The 26,029-nt window shown below is 41.6% G+C and overlaps 1 protein-coding gene across 2 annotated transcripts in view; it reads left to right on the top strand.

Annotated features, from left to right (window-relative positions):
- DYTN (dystrotelin) overlaps positions 1 to 26,029 on the top strand; it is a 56,319-nt gene that overhangs the window by 4,928 nt on the left and 25,362 nt on the right. The window contains exons 2-11 of one of the 2 annotated variants that reach the window (XM_032765114.2): positions 912 to 969; positions 4,378 to 4,452; positions 8,138 to 8,339; positions 11,390 to 11,475; positions 11,865 to 11,953; positions 16,084 to 16,155; positions 16,508 to 16,671; positions 19,101 to 19,212; positions 21,321 to 21,466; positions 23,945 to 24,113. In XM_032765114.2, the coding sequence (XP_032621005.1) occupies positions 951 to 969; positions 4,378 to 4,452; positions 8,138 to 8,339; positions 11,390 to 11,475; positions 11,865 to 11,953; positions 16,084 to 16,155; positions 16,508 to 16,671; positions 19,101 to 19,212; positions 21,321 to 21,466; positions 23,945 to 24,113 (1,134 nt within the window). In that variant the 5' untranslated portion in view covers positions 912 to 950. The remainder of the gene's footprint in view (positions 1 to 911; positions 970 to 4,377; positions 4,453 to 8,137; positions 8,340 to 11,389; positions 11,476 to 11,864; positions 11,954 to 16,083; positions 16,156 to 16,507; positions 16,672 to 19,100; positions 19,213 to 21,320; positions 21,467 to 23,944; positions 24,114 to 26,029) is intronic. The other variant, XM_032765117.2, reaches the window with a different exon arrangement.

A 26,029-nucleotide genomic window follows, 5' to 3' on the forward strand; every position in this document is an offset into this window, starting at 1 on the left:
TGCTTGCTAGCATATATATACCTGCCCCTGGAAATTTCCACTACCTGCGTCTGACGAAGTGGGTATTCACCCACGAAAGCTCACTCTCCAAAACGTCTGTTAGTCTATAAGGTGCCACAGGATTCTCTGCTGATAATGCTTTTGGAACCTCATAACTGTTCCATTATGCCCTATGTTGCTAAAGGTGAGTGCATAACTAGAAGATGAACGTCACAGGAATGTTGACATTAGCTAATAACAGAATTTAATTGATTGCATTTCTGACATGTAAGCTGAGAGCAGGGCTTGAAGTCTCCACTGTTCTCAGTGGTATAAGGACTTCTATTTTCCAGAGCAGGGGTGGGTTAGAGAGGTTAGTTGTATGTATGTTTTCCATTCTATGTTTCCATATTCACCTCTGAAAAGAAATAATAGCACCTTAGTTAAAGAATCTTACTCCACTTGGAACAGTCTAAAAAGTTGAATTATTAAAGGAAGTGCAATTATTAAGTGGCTAGCAGACATCAAAACATGCTTTCTTCTCTGGTATTATTTACTCTTGAGTGGGTGGTAATGTTGTACATGCACATTGGATCACTGAATAGCAAAGGATCCCTTCCTACCACATACCTGCATTTAAATTCCATTAGTCCCGATTCTCCTCTCACACCAATTTACAATTACTCTTGTTTCACACTGCCTAGGAGAGGGGAGTCAGGCCCATTGACTTCAATTTAATAGAATTTAGGCACATTGAACTGCACCATAGGGGAGCCCATTTTAAAGTAAAAACTTATTTTATGTAATTTTTATTTAATTTCATCTTGTAAATATACCCAGTAAATGATGCAGATTAAGAAGTCCAGTTTAAAGAGCTTGTACATATCCTGGCTGGGAGTTGGGATTTAATACCATGGTTTGTTTGGTTACAGGAAGTTCAGTGGCATCTGCCCATTCTAAGCCTCTCTGTTATGGATCCAGACCAGCAAGGTAAGTTCTGTTGTCAAGTGCTTCCCACATTTCACAAGAGAATTCCCAGTGTCCAAACTAGTGAACTTACCTGGAGTTGTTCCATCTTCAGAATCTTTGTTATAATGCAGGAGACAAGATTGAATGCTATGGCAGATCAGCCTGTTGCTTTAGATCATGGAGCTGGAAGAAGGATTTCCTGGTTGAGTTATTCTTACAGTGCTCCCTGTATTATATATAAAATAGTATCTGTTCTCCTATCTCATCTGCCATTCAAGTCAGTAAGATACAAAATTATCTGGATAATTAGATGTGAGGTGTAAGGAAACAAGGACGAAAATATACAGCTTAAAACAATTTCATCCTAGGACTACCTCAAGAGGTCATCTAGTCCAGTCCCTTGCACTCATGGCAGGACTAACTATTATCTAATCCATTCCTGACAGGTGTTTGCCTAACCTGCTATTAAAAACCTCCAATGATGGAGATTTCACAACCTCCCTAAGCAATTTATTCCAGTGCTTAACCATCCTGACAGGAAGTTTTTCCTAATGTCCTGCCTAAACTGCCCTTGCTGCAATTTAAGACCATTGCTTCTTGTCCTATCCTCAGAGTTTAAGGAGAATAATGTTTCTCCCTTCTCTTTGTAACAAACTGGTATACTTGAAAACTGTTATGTCCCCTCTCATTAATGCAAGTTAATCAGCAAACTATTATAAAAGCAAGAGTTTTATATCAAGGACCATCAAATACTTGGCCTATGATATTTTCATGAGTTTTAAATGTGAGGGCTAGCGGCAGCATCTTGGCCAACCTAGTCTAATTGAAGTTCAGGAGGTCCTCAGCTCAGCTTCTGCTGTCTGGTGTAGCCCCAAACTGAATACAATGTATTAATAAACCCTTTTGTTCACTAATAACATGGAGAGAAAGTCTACTATAATATTGGTGCTCTGTGTGCTATTTTTCCTCTTGTTGGTTTTGATTCTCAGGCTCTAAAACCCTCCCAACTATAAATTAATGACTCCCGAGTTGTGTTTTTTTTAAAAACCTAGTGGTCTTGGGTACAATTCACCCTGTGCAGAGAGTCAGCACAAGGTCTAGCACCACTTAAGGACCATTTAAGCCTTGGACCTGCTCAAGGCCTATGCCCCAGTTAAGTTCCATGAAAGAAGTCCATATAGGGAGGATGTGGCATTCTGGGGTGCATAGGCCTCCTGCTGGTTCTCTGCATGGGTGACTTTCACCCCACTTTGAAATTAGATATTTAGTTTGTATCTTGTAAAGTGTCTTCTCATCAATAGTAATTCTGATTGATATGTAACTTGGGCTAATACCTTCTTTGCTTGGACACCTTGCGGATTAGTTTTGGAAATATTAGTTGATTGGTACAGAAAGTCCTACAATATGAGCAGTCGGTAACCTAATGTTTGTTAAGGATTGACTTAAAAGTAAAAAATATGGTGAATTGTTTCCAAAGCAGACCTCTAGCAGATGGCTACCAGTGCCCACTGCAAGTGAGCCTAAAAATGTCAGATGATAGCATGAAATTCCCTCATCTCAGAGAATCTTATTCATGGAAGAATTTCCTGTTGTGTTACATGATACCTTACAGTCATGTTTTTTGTTCTCCTTCTGTAAAACAGACTTGGGACCTGATCCAAAGCCTATTAAAATCTGTAGGAATCTTTCAATCGGTTTTAATGTGCTTTGGATCAGGCCCTTGAAGAAAAAAAATAACTAGTTCTACAAGCCAGTAAAACCAAACTCGTTTTCCATATTGCATTACTTGCTACAGTGCACTATGCTGCATAACTTCTCCAAACAGCAGACGGCAACATAACCTGACAAAAGCAAGACTGGACAGATGGCATAGCAGACACAGGTTTAATTCTATACCATAGGAAGCAACTGAGAACCAGCAGAGTCCATAATTTGCTGACTATTAGCATTAGACTGGTATATATGTGAGGAATCACAAATTGGTCCGTTTCCACAGGAAACAAGTGGAGAGTTTTGTGACTTATTTCCGCTCATTTATGCATATTTGCAGTTTATCTACACCCTTCATCATCTGTAAGTATTTGCCTCCTATTTGAACTGCAGGGATATATATATAGCTCACCAGGAGAAAGGAACAAGCTAATAAGTCCTTTGATAGCTTCTAAAGATACTATATATAAGCATTTTTTTTAAATACAGAATTTGCATGTATGTCTGTAAAGCACAAGGAATATTTTTGGCACCATATAAACAACAGGTCAAGTCATGAAGCCCCTTACTCAGTTTCTACTCAAATGCCCATTGACTTGAACAGAGTCAAAGGAGTGAGTAGAAGTAGTAACGGCACAGGATTTAACCCAAGAACTTCAGTGAGATTGCTGAAAAATTGTTTGTTTCTAACAGAGCTCCAGATGTAAGACCCAAGCATTTTTTTCACAATATGAAGTACAACTGGTTGAGAAATTGTTTTTCCCTGCAAAAGACTACAAAAATTAAATTGTTTTGGTTTTCATTCATTTTCCTTCAAAGTTTTAGATTTTTGTTGAAGCCAAGTTGTTGGGGGGGGAGGTTGTTTTTTTTTTAAAGTCTGCAAAAGTTTCCATTTTGTTGTAAACCTATTTTCTACCAAAAAACTATTTCAGTGGACATTTTTGTCCAGCTGTAGTATAGCGTGACCGCTGTCATTCTGTAGTACCTCCCCAAAATGGCATCCTCCTGTCTTGTGGCTCTAGTGAAGGACAGGCTATTCCCTCTAGCATTATTTATGGAGAGGGTCTAAAATAGTGATCAAACTACTAGGCTGGTCTGTCTTTGAAAGATTCACATCGGGAGAGCACTGTGTTTTTCTGTACCATGTGTACTCTGTACTGTAAAAACAACACTTGGGTCCTACAGTTCTGGAACAGAAACCTATTAACTCCTCTGGGCATTGGCTCTGTTTATGATGCAGAGTAAGGATGAGCACTGTGCATATCTTTTGCCAAGTTAATAATGAAACAATATTTCTAAAAACAGTGCCCTTTCTTTATCAATGCAGAGATGCTATTTATATAAGAGCTTGTTCAGTTACCCTCACACCCAGCAGGACTATAGTGTTCCATGCACTGTGCAAATTCTATGTTAAGACAAACAGCTGTGGCCCTCTTAGAATCAAACAATTTTTCAGCTTTAATGCTTCACCTTGACTATCTCACTGAAGTTCCTGGGTTAAATCCTGTCTCCTTAGTCAGTTTTTACTCATTAATTGTAATTGAGTCCAGACTGGAATCAGGTGTGAACTGGACAGTTTGAGAAACCCTGGTCTCAGAGGTCAGGTCTTTGAAGATTCCTTTCATGTTTTTTCATGTTCTCTTAAGTGTTCCACCATCCCTTTCCTTCATATCATAGATTATTTTATACTAGTTAATTTATATTTGTTTTCTTTTACAGAAGCTCTAAATGACATTCAGAATTCTGTCTATAGAACAGCCCTGAAACTACATTCAGTGCAAACCCTGTGCCAGTGTAAGTAGCTCCCTGTGGGAGGCGAATCTGGAAGAGTGCTGGCTCTGAGTTGCAATCATAAATAATACTACTTGCTCTTCTCTAATGCTTTCCATCTGATGATTTCAAAGATTATAAACGTTAATGAATTAATAAATAATACTTCATATTTAGCTTCCTTTGAGATTATTTATTAACTTCCTTTGAAATTCTCAGTCGAAAGACACTAAATATCATTATTCCCATTTTACTGATTGAGAAACTGAAGCTCAAAGGGGTGATATGTCTTGCCCAAAATGACAGTTTAATCAGTTAGCTGGGAGTAGAGCTCAGATTCTACCTGCTCTAACAACTAAATGATTTCCCAGAGCCTCACAACACAGATATGACATGGATAAGTATCATTATCTCCATTTGTATTATAAAATAAGTACATATAGAACGGCTCAAAGTATTTTCAACAGCAAAAAAAAAGTGGAGTTTCATTTGAAACAAGATTTTCTGTAGAAAATTTTGATTTGATTAAACATTTTGTTTGAAAAAATTTCAAAAGGAATGAGAAGATTGAAAATTTCTTTTAAAACAGCAGGAAAATACCCATTTTTCCCCTCACTTTTTTCCTTCTGTATTGGAAAAGCTAAAAATAAATATTTAATTTTTTTCCAATGTAGAATAAAATAAGGAGTAAGAGGAAGTGGAGAAAAACTGAAACCTAATTTTTCCTTTCACTCTCCCACTGGATTGGGGCTCCAACTCTGCAAACTACAATGTCACCCTCTATGCTAAACCAGATGGTAACATAACCCCAAATACACTGGCAAGTACTATTTGTGGAAAGGGGGTAAGAGGCTGGTCACTCAGTAGCTACTTAACACAGAGCATCATAATCATCTCAGCTCTCTAATGGAAAGAGTGGTGAAGGTTGAGGAGCACAGTCTGTGCTATTACAGAAAAAGCAGATCTGCTATAATGGCCATAGTAGGTAGTTCACTGCATCCCTGAAATTCAAAAAAACCTCTCCCTTTAATAGATCTTCATAAACAGTTCTACTCACTGCCTTAGCATGGCACTGCAGGAATCTTTGCCGCTGACTGCCCCTGTTGACCACCAATTTGGTCCTATGGTGGATCATTTCAGTCCACAACTTGCCCTCTAAGTCACATTTAATCCAGATGTCTTCTAGAGTAACAGAAGGCCAGCTAGAAGTCTACATGTTCCAACAAGAGATCCTTTCAGCCCACTGGGGCTACTCCTAAATCCATCATCTGGGCTCAAACCTGAACCCCACTCTGGAGTCAATAGTCCTTGTGATGGAGTTTGTACATCCTTTTCCCAGCTGGTAGGGGAACTCCAATTTCTTCCCCTTCCTCCACTGTGGTTTCCAGCCCAGTGACCTTTTGTTGAGCAGCTAGGTTTTCTCCTTTAGATCTGTTTCCCTAGGCGACTTCTTACCTCCACGTCCTAATAGCTTATGGATAATACAGCCTCTCCTCTGGCTCTGAAGCTTCTCCCAAGGTACACGCAGTTCTTTGTTCCTACCTTGGAATACCAATCGACAAGGCTGCCTCCCTGGACCTTTTTCCTTTTCCAGCTCCTAATTCAGGACTAATTCTGTCTCCAGGGCCTGCTCAGTCTGTCTTCACCAGGTTCTTCCCAGAGATCAAGAACTCCCCTTTCTCCTGGACTTCCTCCTGTGTCTGTCTCTCCCTTCTCTAGGTAATCTCCCTGACCCTTCCAAAGCTGGGATCTCTATTTGTAATGGAGTTCAGATCACTATTTGCTTGGGGTTAACTGCTAAATCATAGGCTAGATTGAATCCAGCTCGCCTTAGAGGGCCAGCCAGCCTGAGACAGTAGAGCTTTTAAAAAAGTGTTTGCAAAATAAGCAATCTTTGCATTATTATTACAATGTATTACATTGCTAACATAGCGTAAAAGTTGCCAGCAATTATGGAACTCCATATATGTTATTAATTGTCAAAATCTGATGTGTCACTTAGGAATGGATTTATTGGAAATAAACATAGATCATCAAAAAAGAATGGGTGATTTGCAAACAGTATTATTAATGCTATTAACATTAACAACAACAAAATAAATTAGACTATAGAGGATCTATTCAGCACTGCTTATCCAGGCAAAATTCTCACTGAAGTCAGTGGGACTTTTGTCTTAGTAAGGTGGTACTGAGTAGAGTTCTGGGCATATGGAATTTGTTGTCTTTGTGTCACTTTCAGCGAGGTGAATGCTGGAGCATCCTCACTTGAAACAGTCTGTTCCTGAGGAGGTACAAAAATAGCAGTCATTGCCTTTGAGGCAAAAGGCAACATGGAGAGGAAGATTAGCCTTGTGTTATGGCACTAGCCTGGGCTACAGGAAATCTGGGTTCAGGTCCTAGTTCTGTCACAGACTTTCTGTGTCTTGGTGAGCCATTGGAGTGGAGGGGGCTTCAAAATACTTATGTCACTTGAAAATCAATAGACCCTCTGTTCCTAAACCACTTAGGTGTTTTCAAAATACCAGCTTTAATCTCTCTATGTCTCAGTTCCCTTTTCCTAAGAGGGAGATAATAATACTTTTTTTCTCCTATCCTTATCCATCTAGATTGTGAACTCTTAGCAGCAAGGACTGTCTCATGGTATGCATGTACTATACCTCGCACTATGGGGCCCTGATCTCAGCTGGAGCCCATTGCATCTACTGTAATAATAAATAATAATCAAAACCAAATTAAGGCTTGGATTTAGTAAAGTAAAATATCCCATAAATATCTTTATAGGGGGACAGACTAGACTATCACAGGGGTCCCTTTGAGCCTTATAATCTATGAAAAAAATCTTTTCAGACTCTGGAGCATATGTAAAAATTATCACAGAATCATGACTTTCTAGATGATTTCAGATCATATGTCCAGTTGGTTCAGTGGATGTTCCCATTTTGGAATCTATTCTCTGATCAATGTGCACACAGGGCATGCTCATATTAATGGTCTCAGTTGTTGAGCAAACTCCAAGGGTATACTCCTGCTGTTCACTTTGGTTTTGTTCATCTCGTCTCCCTTTCCAGTCACTTTCCACGCACTTTTTCCTCTACTTGGATACAGTTAGTTCTGTGCTCTAGCTCACGGTCTTTTGGATGTGATCTTAAAAAAATCAGAGTTCTGTCTGCACTCTGTGGACATTAACTATCCCATGGCACTTTTTTATAATAGGGCAGTTACCAAGGTGTTCTTGGCCAAACCATTTCCCACGCTATTTCATTCTAGCAGACATTGTATGGAAACCTACAGTGAAGGGCAAGGAAACCTGAAGTCCCATTTAAGCCTTATTTTGAGGTTGTAAGTGGTGCACAAGCTTTGTGTTATCTCTCTGCACAGGGGTGAATTGCATCCCACATACAAAAGTTACATGTATAGTTTGGATAAACAATTGCTCCTGCACTTTTCCTGTATCACCATTTTAAAATCAGGCCCATGAAAGCTCAGTTGATCTTTTCCTTCTTTGGACTTTCAGAAAATTAGCTGAATGTGAAAATCCAGCACAAGAGCCCTTGCAGGGTATTTCCCCATTCAGTTTTATACCTAGTATTGTAAGAGGCTTTGCTTTCCTGACAGGTCTTAGTCATGTATTTTCAATTAAGAAATGTTCTGCCTCCATTTACAATAAAGATATAGGGATTGATTAATTTCTCCCATTGTTTTCCCACAGTGGATTTGACTGATGTCTCCCTGATTCAGCACATCCTGCCGAGCCACCAGTGTCAGAGGGAGAAGCAGAGCTCCCTGACAACACAGCAGCTATCGCAGTTGCTAAAGGAGCTATTCCAGAATTCTAGATTAGATAAACCAGGCCAGGTAGATCCACAAGCCCCTGAGCTCACCCAGAACCTGCTAACTTCCATGTATGACAGGTGAGAGCAAGTGCACCAGTGACTTCATCATCACTATAGTAACACCCATTTCCATCTCCTCCTGCTTTTACATGCCATTTCAGTGAGAAAGTCCCCACCCTCACTCAGAAGGTGTGTGTTAGTTAAATTATACATAGTCAAAGGGGTTCAGTTTCAGATCTGGATTAAGTTTAGGCTAAGTTTGAGGTTCAGGTCAAAGCTCAAATCAGGGCTAGGGTTCAGATTGGACAGCACCAAAATCTTGCAGACTTGTTCTCATGAGTGTTCAGGCCAATTTGGTGGAAATCTCACAACTATGCTGCTTTTGCAAAATTTATGCCATTTTGAATCAACCCCCTTGATGGCAATCTCAGCCAAGGGGCTAGGGACCAAAAGTGCAGGGAAAGTGAATTGCTTCTTCAACCTTAGAAGCAGTGCTTCCAGGTGAGGGTTGAGGCATGTTGGCAGAGCAGTGCAGGGAAGCTTGCACAATGGCTTCCCATTCTGCAGCTATTCAGTCTGATAGAATAATTCAGTCTCCAGATTTGGTGAAGCTTCACCCACCAATCCCAGTTATCAAATAGAATGAGCACTAAGTTCACAAACAACAGCAACAAAAATGGGAAATATACAAGTGGGTTTTGTTGGTAAGAACAAGACCTGGAGAAGCTTTGTTGTTGTGTGAACAATCTCACTCATGCTACAAAGAGCAGTAATTATGTACAACAATGGTTGAATCTATGGTGGCTTTCCATGCCCTGAAAAAATATAGTGGTAGATTACATGGCATGAACTGTGAATGCTCTGTGCAGCTCTGACCAGAGAAACCAAGGGATGGTGAATTGGAAAGGTGTATGAACCTGATTTGCTGTTGAACAATGCAGAGGATAAACCCCATCACTGAAAAAAAATGCCCAAACTGCAGGGGGACAAGCAGAGAGAGTGTGCGCTGACAGCAGCGGCCCATTAGGTAGTGAAAGGGTGGTGCTGACAGCTGGGTTTTTGCTAACAAGGAAGTCACAAAGATGAACTAGCTTTAATCATGGTGGGAAATTTTTGCAAAATCTCACTAGTGAACACAAGACTTATCACACAGTTTTGCCAAAATTCATTTGAACCCTACTCAGTTGTTCAGTTTGACCCCCTGCTAACACCTGCATTACTATCCATCATTCTCCAGTTTAAAAAGTTTGTCATCCATTCATAAGCAGAATCAAGAAAAAAGTTTAGTTGATTGTTTAATTTATTCACAGTGGATGGAACTTACCCCACACAAAGAGCCAGAACAAAACCTTTGAGCCACTTAAGCCCTCCAAAGCAGAACTTAAGTGATTCATTGTCCTTTTACAATCCCCCTTGAATTTCCCATAATGAATAAGTTGATCTGCTCTTTGCAATTCCATGTGATAAACAGCTTACAGAAATAACTTGAAGGTTAAATATAAATTAGTGCATTTGAGAACAAAACAAGAAATATCAGGAGTATTTTCTAAGCTTCATACTCTAAGTACATACAACCCAAAGGAAATTGCATAGAAGAATCTCCATTACAGGACTGACTTGGTCCCTTTTTGCAAGCCATTTTCTGTCTTCCCAAGGCTGGGCATCAGTGTCCTTTTGCTGGATATTTGATTTTGCAAGTGACTTTCTTGCCATGCATGCACTGTAGGAAAAGCTTCACATGTCATTTTGTTTTCTTCCAGTGATCGTTTTACTTCCATCTATCGTTTTTTCCACTATCTGAAACTAAAACATTTTTTCCTAAGTTGGACACACCAGAACTTTTGTGTATTCATGTGTTAGTTTACTTGTATGCCTGCTGAGAATATCACAAAGGCTTTTCTGTGGACAGTAGAAGTCCAAGCGTGATTTCACTGGTATCTTTTCTGCACATTTCATCAGAGAGCAGCGTCTGGTGAACATTCTGTTTACATCTTCACCTTTTTCCCAGCTGATTGATCTTAGTTTGGTCTCAGTGCACTGCTGGTGACTCAGCCCACTAGTCCATTCAGTTTAAGTGAATTTCTGATCATCTGTAGTTTCCTTTCCAATAGTACAGCACAATTTTATTCTTCCCTTTAAACCTCTTGCCACTGATGTTCTGAAGAGAATGGTAAGTTTCCAAGCAAAGAAACCCTTGTTTGACAAACTCCCACCAAGGTATATATTACTGCTATATCTCAATCCTTCCCGTAATAAAATAAGATTTATGGATACTTCTGAAGATGATTTTGATGCACCATCATAATTAAAATTCTTTAAAGTGCTACCCTATTCTAAAAAGTGACTCTGCTAAAATAGCATTGCAGTGTTCCACATCTATGGTCTCTCAGCTTCCAAATCAAATCTTCTGTGTTTTCAGGTTTAAAAAAAAAAAGAAGTTATTAACTGTCCAGCTTGCAAACTGCAGTTGATCTGAAAGTTAAGCTGGGTCCTTTCTGGCCTGCACTTCAACAGTTAGAGCTTAGGCCCTGATCCCACCTATCCGTAAGCCTATCAAAAGTCCCAATGAAGTCAGTGGGATCTGCTCAGTCACTGGAATCTGCCCACACAGAGCCCCCAGCTAGAATGGGGACCAAGTTAATTCTTTTGTTGATACATAAGATATAGTAGAACTCAGCTTTCTCTCCCACAGCTGTACTGGCTCCACAGGAGTCAGAGATAGTAAAAACTTAGGGAGGGAGTTCGGTGACAAAGCAGATCAGAAGCAGGTCTATTGAGTAAGAAAATGCCATTTTATAGGGTACCTTTCAGAATAAAATCACGTTTTAACACAATGTTTCAGATGGGACATAATCTTGTTACAGTTTGTGATATAACAGTGTAAAATCCAAGGCTAAAATCCACTTAGATTGTAATCTTTTTGTGTTTGTACAGAGCCTGGCACAGTGGAGCTCTGGTCCATGACAGCGGCTCCTAGGCACTACCCAATACAAAATGAATACTATATCAAAGCATGTACATATAAAAGGACCTGGATTCTTATGAGGTTGTCTTTCAATTTAACAATGTTTTTTCCACTAGTAGCTTTAGCTTTCACATTCCTAGTTTTATTTTTTATCTTGTTCTAGGACTGGAACAGGTTTTATCAAAGCCAGATCGGCTGCAGCTGCCTTAATTGCTCTCTCAGGAGACGGTCTGCATACTAAATACAAAGGTGGGGAAAACAGACCTTTCCACACTACTTAAGGTACTATGTACTGAGTGTTGACCAAATCTCCAATCTACTTTATTTCTACACAAAAAGAAAACGAGGTCCAAGTATGCACAAATTTAAGTACATGGGACCAAAATTTGTGGCTTTATTGTAGGAAAAAGGTTGATGCAGAAGAGTAATATCCATCCGTGAGTGATTATTATATAGTATCCTTTGTGTAAGCATCTCAGAACAAGTCTCAGATAATACGATGGTAATAGCTTTCTTGATAGTGCTGTATTGATAAGACACCCAACTGTTGCCACGGCAGCTCTTGTTGGAAAGAAATTGGATTGAGAATCTTCAGGCTCTGCCAGGATTATAAAGCTGTCTTCTCTGGTCCTTTGCAGCTTTGTTTCAACTCTATGCTGACCCCAATGAGAGGGGGACCCTGATCACTCGGAGCGCCATGAGGAGCCTGCTGACAGACTTACATCAGGTGATGTCACTGCTACGCCACACATGGAATGGCTAAGTGCAGTAAAGTGGTTGCAAAAGGGCTAACTGGGTTACCCCAAATATTATGGGATGGAGCCTTGCTCCATCCTTCCCTACTTCCTATTTTGTAAGGTGGGAGGCTTTCCCTCACTCTTTTGTGCTACGGGTGAATAAAGCAGCAAGTTCCCAGCCTGCAGCACTTTGAGTAAAGAGTTTGTTTTGTTGAAATGAGCAGTCCCTTTACAAAACTGAAGTCATTGGGGCTCCATGTAAGCACAGGGATCTGCCATGCAGAGCAGTTGTTGGATCAGGACTTCAGTGTCAAATCCTGTTGTCTTCACTCAGTCAAAATTCTCATTCATATCAGTGCCTCTGCAGCTTGAGTTTTGGCTAACTTTATGGTAGCCAGATCCTGTAAGTAGTTTCAAGAGCATGGAATTGCAGCTATGCAGAATCTTGTTGTTGTCAAAAGGGGTTCCAGCTGTTTGCTGGGTCCAAGCCATAGCTACTGAGGATATGTCTACACTATGAAATTAGGTCAAATTTATAGAAGTCATTTTTTTAGAAATCATTTTTATACAGTCAATTGTGCGTGTCCCCACACAAAATGCTCTAAGTGCATTAAGTCGGTGGACTGCATCCACAGTACCAAGGCTAGCATTGACTTCTGGAGCATTGCATTTTGGGTAGCTGTGGGTAGCTATCCCACAGTTCCCGCAGTCTGCTGCCCATTGGAATTCTGGGTTGAGATCCCAGTGCCTGATGGGGCACAAAAAGGTGTCACGGGTGGTTCTGGGTACATGTCATCAGCCCTCACCCGTGAAAGTAACAGCAGACAATTGTTTCACACCTTTTTTCCTGGGTTACCTGAGCAGACGCCATACCACAGCAAGCATGAAGCCCGGTCAGCTCACTATCACCGCATGTCTCCTGGGTGCTGGCAGATGTGGGACTGTGTTGCTACACAGCAGCAACTCATTGACTTTTGGCAGCAGACGGTGCATTACAATTGGTAGCCATCGTGGTCGTATTCCTGGATGCTCTTTTAGCTGACCTCAGTGAGGTCGGTCAGGGGCTCCAGGGCAGACATGGGAGTGACTCAGCCAGGTCATTCCCATCTTCTGGTGAGCAGCCAGGAGACGATGATGGCTAGCAATCGTAATGCAGCATCTTCTGCTGAGCACCCAGGAGATGACGATGGCTAGCAGTCGTACTGCACCGTCTGCTGCCAGCCTAAGATGTAAAAGATAGATGGAGTATATCAAAACAAAAAATTGACCTGATTTGTTTTGTGAAATCAATGGCCTGCTAAATCCAGGGTTTTGAGTTCAGTCCTTGAGGGGGCCATTCTGTGTGACACTTGTTTGTGTTTCTCCTTGATGCAAAGCCATCCCTTTTGCTGATTTTAATTCCCTGTAAGCCATGTCGTCAGTCGCCCCTCCCTCCATCAGAGTAACGGCAGACAATTGTTTCGTGCCTTTTTTCAGCCCAGACACCATAGCACTGGGATCACGGAGCCCGCTCAGATCACTGCGGCAATTATGAACACTGTAAACACCACATGCATTATCCTGGAGTATATGCAGAACCAGAAGCTGCAAAAACAAAACCAGGCGAGGCGGCAATGGCAGCGCGGTGACGAGACCAATGAGGACATAGACATGGACATAGACTTCTCACAAAGAATGGGCTGGGCAATATGCCCCAGCAATGTGCACGTCATGCTGGTGATCTCTGCATGAGCTCTGCATGGTCACCTATGCTGATCAGCTTGCCATGCTGGCCAAACAGGAAATTAAATTCAGAAGTTTGTGGGCCTTTTCCTGTTTACCTGGTCAGTGCATCTGAGTTGAGAGCGCTGTCCAGAGCGGTCACAATGGAGCACTCTGGGATAGCTCCCGGAGGCCAATACTGTTGAACTGCATCCACACTACCCCAAATTCTACCCGGCAAGGCCAATTTCAGTGCTAATCCCCTTGTCGGAGGTGAAGTAAAGAAATCAATTTAAAGAGCCTTTTAAGTAGAAAAAAAGTGCTTCGTCGTGTGGATGGATCCAGGGTTAAATCAAGGTAACGCTGCTAAATTTGACCTAAAATCTTAGCATAGACCAGGCCTTAGATTGTAAGCTCCTTGGGAGAATGAGTTTTGGGGACAAATTGATAAACTAAAAAGTAGTGTCACCAGGACCATATGGTATTCACCCAAGAGTTCTGAAGGAACTCAAATGTGAAATTGCAGAACTACTAATTGTAGTCTGTAACCTATTGTTTAAATTAGCTTCTGTACCAAACAACTGGAGGATAGCTAATGTGACACACATTTTTAAAAATGGCTCCAGAGGTGATCCAGGCAATTACAGGCCAGTAAGCCTGACTTCAGTACTGGGCAAACTGGTTGAAACTATAGTAAAGAACAAAATTGTCAGACACATAGATGAATATAATTTGGGGAAGAGATTTGTTGGGGATATAGTATACTTAGATTTTCAGAAAGCCTTTGACAAGGTCCCTCACTAAAGGCTCTTAAGCAAAGTATGCTGTCATGGGATAAGAGGGAAGGTCCTCTTGTGGATCAGTAACTGGTTAAAAGATAGGAAACAAACAAATGGTCAGGTTTCAAAATGGAGAGAGGTAAATAGTGGTGTCCTCCATAGGTCTGTACTGGGACGAGTCCAATTCCATATATTCATAAATGATCTGGAAAAAGAGGTAAACAATGAGGTGGCAAAATTTGCAAACAATACAAAATTGCTCAAGATAGTTGAGTCCCAGGCCAACTGCGAAGAGCTACAGAAGAGTCTATCAGAACTGGATGACTGGGTAACAAAATGGCAGATGAAATGCAATGTTGATAAATGCAAAGTAATGTATATTGGAAAACATGATCCCAACTATACATATGAAATGATGGGGTCTAAATTGGCTGTTACCATTCAGGAAAGAGATCTTGGAGTCATTGTGGATAGGTCTTTGAAAACATCCACTCAATGTGCAGCAGCAGTCAAAAAAGCAAACATTGTTGGGAATCAGTAAAAAAGGCATAGATAATAAGACAAAAAATGTCATATTGCCTCAATATAAATTCATGGTATGCCCACATCTTGAATACTGCATGCAGATGTGGTTGCCCCATCTCAAAAAAGTTATGTTGGAATTGAAAAATATTCAGAAAAGGGCAACAAAAATGATGAGGAGTATGGAACAGCTGCCATGTGAGGAGAGATTAATAAGACTGGGACTTTTCAGCTTGGAAAAGAGATGACTAAGGGGGGATATGATAGAGGTCTATAAAATCATGACTGATGTGGAGAAAGTAAATAAGGAAGTGTTATTTACTCCTTCTCATAACACAAGAACTAGGGGTCACCCAATGAAATTAATGGGCAGCAAGTTTAAAAGAAACAAAAGGAAGTATTTTTTCACACAATGCACAGTCAACCTGTGGAACTCCTTGCCAGAAGGTATTGTGAAGGCCAAGACTATAACAGGGTTCAAACATGAGCTAGATAAGTTCATGAAGAATAGGTCCATCAATAGCTATTAGCCAGGATGGACAGAAATGGTGTCCTGACCCAGTGTGGCAATTCTTATGTTCAGGGACCTTCTTTTGGTTCTGTTTGTCCAGGGCCTAGCATAATGGGGTTTTGTTCCATGACTGGGGCTCCTATGGGGCTATGATAATACAAATAATAAACAGCAGCAACAGGCATTACTCATTGGCATGGCTCTGAGAATGGCCTTCATAAGGCTTTTAGCCAGGAGACACTATGAGGTGTGGAGGTTAGGGTGGGAGTTTTCTCACTTCATCGTGTTTAGGAAAACATGGAACAAGTCTATGCTGGGGGAAAAAAGTCTGTCCTACTACTGGGTTCAGTGCTTTAGCCCGACAGCACAATCTGTTGATTCATATCTTATTACTGGGCCAGAGGCATCATTCTGACACATACTCAGGTTTGGAATTACACTGGTGTCATGTGTCTAAATTTAAACAGTCTTTTCTTCACCATAAGAAGTAAATGGCTTTTCCTTTGACGCTTCACCATCTGTGCTCTGTCACTAGATCGGTATAATCTGGTGGTGATTGCTGTCTTATCATAGGTGTTCTGAACAGCTGTCTGTCTTCCTGATGTAGATCCCAGCCGTTGTGGGGGAAAGCTGTGATCTGTCTTGTGTGGAAATTGCTATTCGAAGCTGCTTCCATGGGGTGAGTAGAATTCAGATGACCTTGGGAAGTGACCATGAATGTTGCTGATTGATTGAAATTGCCAGTGTATCACATTACAGCAATTAAAATTACCTCATTTTAAAGGTGAAGGTTGCTTCCCAATTCCACATTGTAAACATCTGACACCAATAAAGAAGAATACCCAGTAAGGTACTAGCATGGACCCTGCACTCATGTGGAGACTTTTTGAAGCCAGTGGTATTCTACATGTGAGGACAAGTCTGTGATAGCACATCCTGATTGAGGATCAGGGCTTATATTATGAGGTGTGACAGAGACAATAGTTCTATTTAAATAAGTGATTGAACCAGAGATTGATATTCTTTTCCAGGTTCTGAACTCAGCAATCAGTGAAGAGAAATTCCTATCTTGGCTACTATCTGAACCTGGCCTTCTCCTGTGGCTTCCTACCTGTTACAGATTATCAGCCACTGAAAGGGTTATGCATCACGTTAGATGTAGCATCTGTAAGAATTTCCCCATCACTGGACTAAGGTACAGTATACGTTATAGTAAAGTATTATTTGTAGCGTGTAGAGATCAGCCAAGATCAGGACCCTATTGTGCTAGGCATTTTAGATGAACATAGTGAGATATAGTTGCAGCCTCAAAGAACTTACAATATAAATAGACAAGACAGATGGGGAAATAGAGGCACAGAGAAGGAAAGTGATGTGCCTAAGATCACACAGCAGACCAGTGAGAGAGCTGGGTATAGAACTCAGTTTCCTGAGCCCTGGGCCACTACCCTGGCCATTATGCAATGCTGCCTTGTAGCAAAACTTAACAGCAACATCTACTTTCTGAGCAAATGCAAGAAAAAAATATCATCCCCAGAGGTCTCACCATCTGTAATCCTCAGAACACTACATACAACCTCACCCACGTTGTCTCTGTAATATCCTGGGGCTGACCCGGCTACAACTACACTGCATACATTGTAGCCATGGTGTCTTTCTGTTATTAAATCTTGCTTTGCCTTCTCCGGTTGGTTAGGTTTAATAGGGTCGCCAGGGCTTGCTTAGACTTGCTGGGGCTCAGGGCCCAAGCCAAAGCGTGAGGGATTCAGCCCTGGTGGGTGGGGGGCTCAGGTTTTGGTCCCTCCTCCTGGGGTCATGTAGTAATTTTTCTTGTCAGAAAGGGGTTGCAATGCCATGAAGTTTGAGAACCTTTACATCCATGCAACTAAAAAAATACCTCAGAGTATTAAAAGAATGCTACCTGCTAGCTAGGACCCAAAATAAAAAGCAAATGAAAAGCAAATATCAAAAGCTTAATTATAATGTAAATGTTTTCATGAAACTAGGTTATGATCTGGTTTTGAATATTCTCTGGCAGTGTTTGCCTAGATCTGTTTTACAAAGCTCCTCTACAAAGACTCAACAAGCTCTAGGAGGGAACAAGGTTCTCAAGAGCTGTACAAGTATTCAAAGTCCAGTGAGTGCTACACAGGAAGCAGTCAGTTCTCCATCCTAGTCTAGCTGTAATCGAGGCCTCTAGTTTTGAGTTTGTTATCTCATACCTGGTTTAATAATAGTGGAACAGGGCTCAGGGCACTGCCTGTTTAAACTGTGTGAATAACTGTTTTTTCAGTTCAGTGGCTGAACTAAGTCACTGGTGGGGGAAATTGTTTTGAGTTGACTCCATTCAAAAACAATTTTCAGCAAACCAAAAAAAAAAAAAGTTTTACAGTTTGGGTTAAATGAAACATTTCCTTTAGGTTGTTTTTGTTTTGTTTTTTTGTGGGGGGGAAGGTCACCTTTTAAAAAATAAAATTGCCGTGAAATTTGAAACAAAGGCTTTTTGAATTGAAAAATCGTAACATTTCAAAAATCTTGAAATAAAAATTCTGATTTTTTTAATGAAACAATCGGACCCTAATCTCAAAAAGTTTGTTGACTCAAATCTGCATTTTTAATTGAAAAAAGTTTCAGCTGAAAAGCTTCACCCTGCTGTATTGCCTGGTCTCCAGTAAGCCAGGAGTTAACTGCAGCTTGTCTTTCTCCACCTCTTGGACAGGTGCTATGGGAAGGGTGAAGGGAGGATGTCTGAGAGACGGCAGGACTAGGCGAGATGACAGTGATGAACCCAGGACAGGGAGTTTTATTACTACACTTTTGTGGCAATGTTAACTTGCATTATGGACTTTGCTTTGATGCCCCAGCATTCATCATGCTGGGATGTTATAGCCCACAATGAACCGTATATAGAGATAAACTGAAGCATGTGAAATACGAGGATACAGCAACAGTACCAAAAATGGCATCACTGGCAACTATTGCTCCACTATATGAAATTCAGTGCACCAGTTATTAGCTATAAAAATAAAGCTGTTCTAAGTATTAGAATATTGTCAGCTGATCAATTATTCATTTTGATGATGAACTCCTTGGCTCTCCCCTAGCTGTGGGAAACCATTACTACATTGATAGAATCATCAGAAAAGCTGGGTTTTTTGATTAACTGAATTTTCCACTGAAAAATGCCACAATTTGATGACCAAGGTTGGTTTCAAAGTGTCCAAGTTCAAAACATTTTTGGAAAAGAAAACTGACATTTTCACACCAGAAAGTTTCAGTTTTGAATCAAAACAATTTTGTTTCAAAGTTTCAGTAAATTTAGTCTAAAAGTCAAATAAAAAAAGGTAAAGAAAAAGTTTCAAAATTATCGAAATGAAATGTTTCACTTGACCCAAACCAAAATCTTTTTTAGATTTTCAGTTTATCAAAATTCAAGATTTTGGCTATTCATCCTGATTTGGGACAGAAACATTTTCAATATCTCAGATTTTCTTGGACCAGGAAAACTGTTGCCTGCCCACCTCATCAGACTTTCATGGGTGCTGATTTCCAAGATCCCAATTCACTTGTATGAAGTTGCCAGTCCTTGGAGGTTAATTTTATCCTTTCTGTTTTCCCTGACAGGTATCGCTGTCTGAAGTGCCTGAATTTTGATCTTTGCCAAGTCTGCTTCTTCACTGAGCGTCAGAGGAAACCACACAAGAGGTCACACCCTGTGATGGAGTACTGTGTGAAGGTACCGTCCCATTTTACTGACTCATCTGCTTGCTTGCCCTATAGGTGTGGATAGGTAGGCTCTTGGCTATGATGATTAGGGAGAAGAGAGAGAGAGAGTGTGTGAGTGAGTGTGTGTGTGTGAGGAAGAGAGAGAGAGAGAGAGAGATTACTCCCATAAAATATATCTGCACTAGCTGCTGAGCAATGTTAGGTGAGTGAAAGAAGAAAGTGGGGTTTTAAGTTTAGAATTTTCATTCTGCTTTGAGATAAAGACACATTCTAGTCACATGGGACACTGAGGAGTAAACCCTGCCGCCTCCTTTGTGTGTAGTATGTCAGGTCACCACCCCCAGGCATCTGCTATCCCATTTTTGGACCTGTGGAAGGGGCCCTCCATGGCACCAGAGTTGTGTGTGTGCAGACTGGCTGGGGAGCTGGTAGAAGGGAAGGGAGCTTGACACATGGCTGGAGGAGACATGCATCATTGCCCCTCCCTTTCACCCCACCCTGTGCTAATTCAGTGTAAAGCTATGTGAATTCCTCAGTAAAGCTTCTTCTAGTTGGTTTATCAAGCTTTGCTAAGAAGCCCTAGGGGCAGTGTGTTTGAAAAGAGAATTCCCTTTTTATATCATGGCTTCACTTAGTGTGGGGGTACAGACACCAAGGAGCTCAACCCTCAGTTACAGGAGGGCTCCAGTCCTATAAACCACCACATCCAGAAGAAGACTGTATTAAATGGAATAGATTGTTGCAGTAGCACCTAGAAGTCACAATTGGGTGCTAGGCACTGTGCAAACATACAGTAAACAAGAGTCTGTCCCACAGAGCTTATAGACTAAGAAAAAAAAAATGAAGACATAACACGTGAATGAGACAAACAAGCCAGTCAGTGTAGGAGAGCAGTGAGGAAGAAACGCTGCAAGGGCAATCCCAGAGTTTTCATCTGCTTGTTGCAGGCTGATCCAAAGGGAAACCCCTGTACCAAACCCCTCTGAAATCAGTAGGGTCCCACAAGCCATAGGACTCCACCCACAAGGATCAGCTTGCAGAGTGAGGGGTTTAAGGTGTGTTGACATTAGAAAATGACCTGTGTTTGAAAGCAGTTGACACACACTTACTCTCTAAGCCAAACTGAGCACAGGCTTTACTGTGCCCAACAGCGGATTCAGAAAGTACTTAGTACCTCACTTGAAAGTGGGAACCGAACATGAGATGCCCATCCTTTACATCAGCGGTTCTCAAACTGGGGTCCAGGGCTCCCTGCGGGGGCCAAGAGCAGGTTTCAAGTGGTCCGCCAAGCAGGGCCAGTGTTAGTCCAATTTAGACCAGAAAGCTGAAGCCTCGGTCTCTGAGCCCTGACACTTGGGGCTGAAGGCAAAGCCTGAGCCATTTAGCTTCACAGGGGCCTCTGTGGCGTGAGGCCCCAAGCAATTGCCCTGCTTGCTATCCCCCTAATGCAGGCTCAGGCTTTTCTGTGCAGAAAACCAGTTGTTGTAGCACAAGTGGGTCATGGAGTTTTTATAGCATGTTGCAGGGGGCAGAGAGGAGCTCAGAAAGAAAAAGAACCCCTGCTTTACATTGTCTTTCTTTACACCTCACACCAATGTTTATAGTGTTGATGCTGTTTTTCTTTACCGCAGTGACACCTTGTGGTAGTTTTATCATCAGTGTAAGAAATGAGTAAACTGTAAAGTGGTTGCATTATTTTTTTCCTGTTGCTCTTTCACAAACTCCCCCTGTAGATGCACTAAGTGTATAACGAGCATCACGTGCTCCCAGCTAGGAAAGGCAGCATTTTACACCCACTTTGCACAGCAGGAAGTAACTGGCACCTTTGTTGTCTTTCAAGCACATTCTTTAAAACAACCTCAGGAGGGACAGTAGGTTCATCCCTATCTACAAAACAAAATCATATTAAAGATGAGGGTTCTATTAAGTTCCAGACAAACTAGGGAAGAGCAACGAAAGTTAACCAATATCCACAAGTCTGGAGTTATATTTGCTTTCTTGTGGGTGGAGGGCAGAAGATGTCAACCCAATCCCAGATAAAGCTGAGTGATGCTTACTTGTGCTTCAGAGCTGTGCTTGTTTTAAATCCACTCCTTTCTCTGTTGCATGTCATTCCAGCAGATGTCAGCAAAGGAGAATGCAAAGATCTTTTTTCGCACCATCAGAAACAACCTGCTTCAAGAGCGCTGCAGAAGAAAGGAGGCTTGGAGAAGGCAGACACTGGAAATGGAGGGAGGGGACTTCCCAGAACATGAGCAAGCAGCGTGAGTGTCAGTCCCAGTGTGTTTATACCACCTGAGTGGTGAATTTGAAGAGACCAGATACTTCCAAGCTGCAGCACGTTCACCACCTGCATCTAACAGTGCTAAAAAAGAAGCAGTTTTGAACATTAGCTACTTGACTGTGCCCACACAGTAAATGACTTTGATTTGACAGATGAACTGTGGTCAGTCCATAAAGCACAAGTTAAGATTACAAAATGGAATGGTTGAAACTTTACAGTAAAAGTAGTTTCTTTCCATGCTTTTTAAAAAAAATATCATGTAAATACTTGTTTCAGATGACTGATATATTGACACTGTGCCCACAAAGTAGCCATTACAGTCTATGGGGTCAGTGAAAGAAACTTTTCTATGCTGTGACTTCATATTATGGCAGAAAGTTTTGCATATTCCTGCTTCTCTCACCCTAGAGAACGTGAAGGTGGTCGCAATGGCCCACACACACAGAATTATCAACAAAGCATTTTGTCAAATCTAACACTTCCATAAAAGAAATTTTAAAACATTCTGTCAGGCTTTGGTCCTGTACAGTAACTGCAGAACTCAGCCTTGCTGACATGTAGAAAGGAAGGCTGGTCTTGTGGTTATGGCCTTGGGTTGGGATTCAGAAGCTCTGAGTTTAGTTCACAGGTCTGCTACTGATGTGACACCTTAGACAAGTCACTTAATTTATCTGAATCTCAGTTTCCCCATCTGAAGGTGGAGACAACAATGAATCCTTTGTGCATTTAGAATGTAAATGCTTTAGGACAGGCACCATATTTTTCTAGGCATTTGTACTGACCTAACACAATAGGGCCATGATCTCAGGTAGATTCACTAGGTATTACCATGCTACAAATAAGCAAGCAGTTTTGGATGAGTCAGTTATTCTATAACACATACTCTCCTTTAGGGGGTGTCATGGGTGTTGTAGTCAATCAACTCTGCTTGGCAGCAGAGTAGGTGAACAATGAATTTGAAGGCATGTGACTTACACTAACCTTGTACAGGTGTTTGAATATTATGGTGCTGGGGGCCATACTAGTAACTATCAAAATAAAACAAAGATGAAATTAGAATTATGAGCACCATTCACAAACAAGCACATTTATTTTGTTTTCTCTTCTTTACATCAGCTCTTTGTGCCATATTTTCTCACACCTAATCTCGGGCCCAGCTCTGCAATACTTACTACCATACAGTGCCTCCCACTGTGGATAACCCCACTGATGTCAGTGGAACTGCTCTGTGCCCTTTAGACTCAGGTAACTGACTTAAGTCTATTACCTCCATTCCTGAATGATCCATGGCCCTTTATATCATCCAGGTGTGAGAAAAGGCTCCTTGGAGTTCACGGCAATACTCTATGTCTGAATTGTTTTGGCATCTTGTTACACTTGTCCTTCATTTGACCCATTCTTCAATTTTGCCTATGGAGGACATGAATGAGACTGAAGAGGTCTCTTAACCATGTGCTGGTCCTTGGCACAAGTTCTGAGTGTTTGTCTTGCCTAATTGGTTTGTTCAGTATGTAGACTTAAGTATCTGCGAAACAGGGCTTAAGTAAAATTGAGTGATGGCATTCACCCTTTTGAACAGGGATGAATTTCATCCTTCCCAATAGGAAAGAAATGGAAAATATATTTACTAAACTTCACAGTGCAATAACAATGGGTAGCATTATTGCTATTAGAAACCAATTTTAAATATATTCAGACTAATCAAGAACCATAGCTACAGTATGAATAGTTTGATGGAATATAAACAGTGTCAACGAGCTATTTGGTCACTGAGATGTTGCTCAAGTGTTTGTGCCTTAGCATGGAATGTGATTGAAGACAACTTGACCATTACTTCTTTCATGGCTGATATTTCCTTACTTTCATTTAGCTCCCTTCTTCACATGAACTTTACCGTAATTTTTCTCCTAGTCCACAAGGTCATTTGATAACTTGATGGGTGTTTGCTTACATCACATTTGGGCAGGATGAGCCATCAGTGAGAGCAGGATTTTGAGTTGGTATTCCAGGTGTCATTAAAAAGGTCATTGGTACCTCCCCCTAGCACAGATTGGGCTGCAGGATTTCTGGCTTTCTAAAACTTTCCTTAGTTGAAGTGCCTAGTTTAGTTGGCCCTCAACTACCAGTGGCTAAGAAACTGGGGAAGCTGAAAAGAGAGAACAGCTGTACTGTTGCTAAATAAAGGGGAACTGGAATTCTGTGCTAGGGAGTTTAGGGTCTCCATTCAATAAACAAAATGCACTATATGTTATCCATTTTTCCAGCCAAATATAGTGCTAGCTAACAGTGGTCATAACTAACCCATAATTCTTACTCAGGCATGACAGTTATTACTCTGTTGAAAACAGAAGTTTTATTTATGATGACTCTAGATTCCAGGGAAAGGAACCTAAGAGTTCTCCCGTTGAGCTTCTCATTTCACCCTCACACTATTTTTGCTTTCTTTCCTGGTGTACAGGCCCTCTACAGAGCTCAGCACCTCCACACAGCCTGCCCATCATTACCTATCCTCCCCAGCATACAGACTGGCCCCAATGTTATCCAAGCACTTGGCTGAAAAGGGGTCTGCAGTGCAGCAGATTGAGAATGACAGCAGGGCACCAGCACAAGACAAGACATCAGCTCCGGTGAGCAGAAACAAGATATAGTCACACTGAACAAATCAGGATGAATATTGAAGTGGTGCAGAGAGACTTGGACCAATTCTTGATCAGCTTTCAGACTGCCTATTAAATACTGATCCTAAGATGTTCCCTTGGTTAACTTCAACCCTGTTAATTTCTCATGTTGGAGGGAGGGAAGTAGGCAGGAGAAAGTAGAGGGAAACAAATCAAGAACATGGAAACTTTATACAGTCATCCCTTAAAGAACTTGGCCACATTTCAGTATTGGTGACTGCAGAAGAATTGACTCACCATCAGCAGATCCCCTGATGGCAGAGCTTGGGATAGCAGCTATTTCTTGCTTAATGCTGTCAGTTTCTCCGGCCCTACAAATGATCTGTCTTGCCTTGCAACTCAGCCCTCTGGCCCCATTACATTTTAGTTCCCCCCTTTTGAGGCAACAGAGAGTCTAACAAATAACAGTCCCAGTGTCCTTACAAAAGGTCTTCATGCTCCTTCTCTCAGGGCTTCCAGTTATCCTTATTTCCCTCTCAGGAGGCTTCATGCCACCTTTCCAGTGGCTGGTAAGGAAACTCAGGTCCTCCCACCCCACTAGGTGCCAGAGCAGGTATCATGTAACAAGCAGCAGTAATCTGCTCTGTGAGACTCCTTGCTGCTACATTCCTGGACCTCTTTCTGCGAACTACAACCATTATGTTATGGCTTCTGCAGCGCTCTACTCTCCAGGTGCTATTCAGCTCCTCCAGCCTCTCTCTGCTTCTTATGAGCTCTGCCTCAGGGTCTCACTCAGGACCCACTTGCTCTCTGTAGCCTTTGCAGCTGTAACCCCTCAAACTTCATTCCAAATGCCCCTTAGGCCCTAACTTCTCTCTGCCTTTAGTTCAGATCAACTTTCTAGCTCTCTCTCTCTCTCTCTCTCTCACTTAGGTCTTCTCTCTGCCTTCCTATTGCTCCGTATTCCTTAGTCATTCCTTTATGAAAGCCCAGCAACTTTCAGCTGGGTATGATCATCCATTATACCTGACACCCAGAGGCTTAATTGGGCTCAGGCTCCATTGACTCTTGGTTAACAAGTCTGGGACGTATACACCCAATCATAGTGACTAGGCCCACATTCACTAAGGGACTTAGGCACCTAAATCTGGGCTTTAGGCATGTAAGTCCCAGCTTCTAGTCACCACTGAAATTCACAAGAGCCCCACTGACCCTGTAGGCACCTATATTTATTTTAGCACTAACATTTTCAAGAATAAAATTTCCTTAGGTACCTAAGTTTCTGCCCCTTGGCATGTGTACTGCTGTTCCACACTAGAGACCTGAACACTTATCTTCTACCTCAGCCCAGAACAATTCAAGAACCAAAGGAATATAGACATTTCTCTGCTTAACTCACCTGCAGAGTCATATCCAGTCAGTGTACACAGAGCACACCTTCCAGACTGGGTCCTACAGCCAAGCTCTCTCAAAATGGCTGGGGTGAGAAGGAGGAGGATCTGCTTCCTCATAACTTTTAGCATAGTGGTGATGTGAGAACTTCAGGTGTCCCAAGCTCCACCAAGCTGGGCTCTAGCCCCCTGCACCTTTACAACAGGGATGTCCCAAGGCAGTGCTTCTTTCCAGCTTATAAAGGCCCTACATAACTTGTAGCTGAGGGGTTGGGGCCATCACCTGCAATGTGGGAGTCTAGGGTCCAGTTCCTCTGCTCCGATTACTTTTTGTTTATACACAGTGGAACAGCTGAGACTGAGGGAGCCTCATGTCAGAATATCCTATTGCCCAATGATTAGGGTGCTCACCTGGGAGGTAGCAGATTCCCAGTCAAGTCCCTTCTCTTCATTAGGTGGAGGGGGCACTTGAACTAGAGGTCTCTGACATCTGAGCTGAGTATCTTGCTTCCCCAGCAATGAGCAAAAACAACT

Source organism: Chelonoidis abingdonii, chromosome 10 (assembly GCF_003597395.2).
Source record: "Chelonoidis abingdonii isolate Lonesome George chromosome 10, CheloAbing_2.0, whole genome shotgun sequence".
In the NCBI taxonomy this organism is placed as follows: Eukaryota; Metazoa; Chordata; order Testudines; family Testudinidae; genus Chelonoidis; species Chelonoidis abingdonii.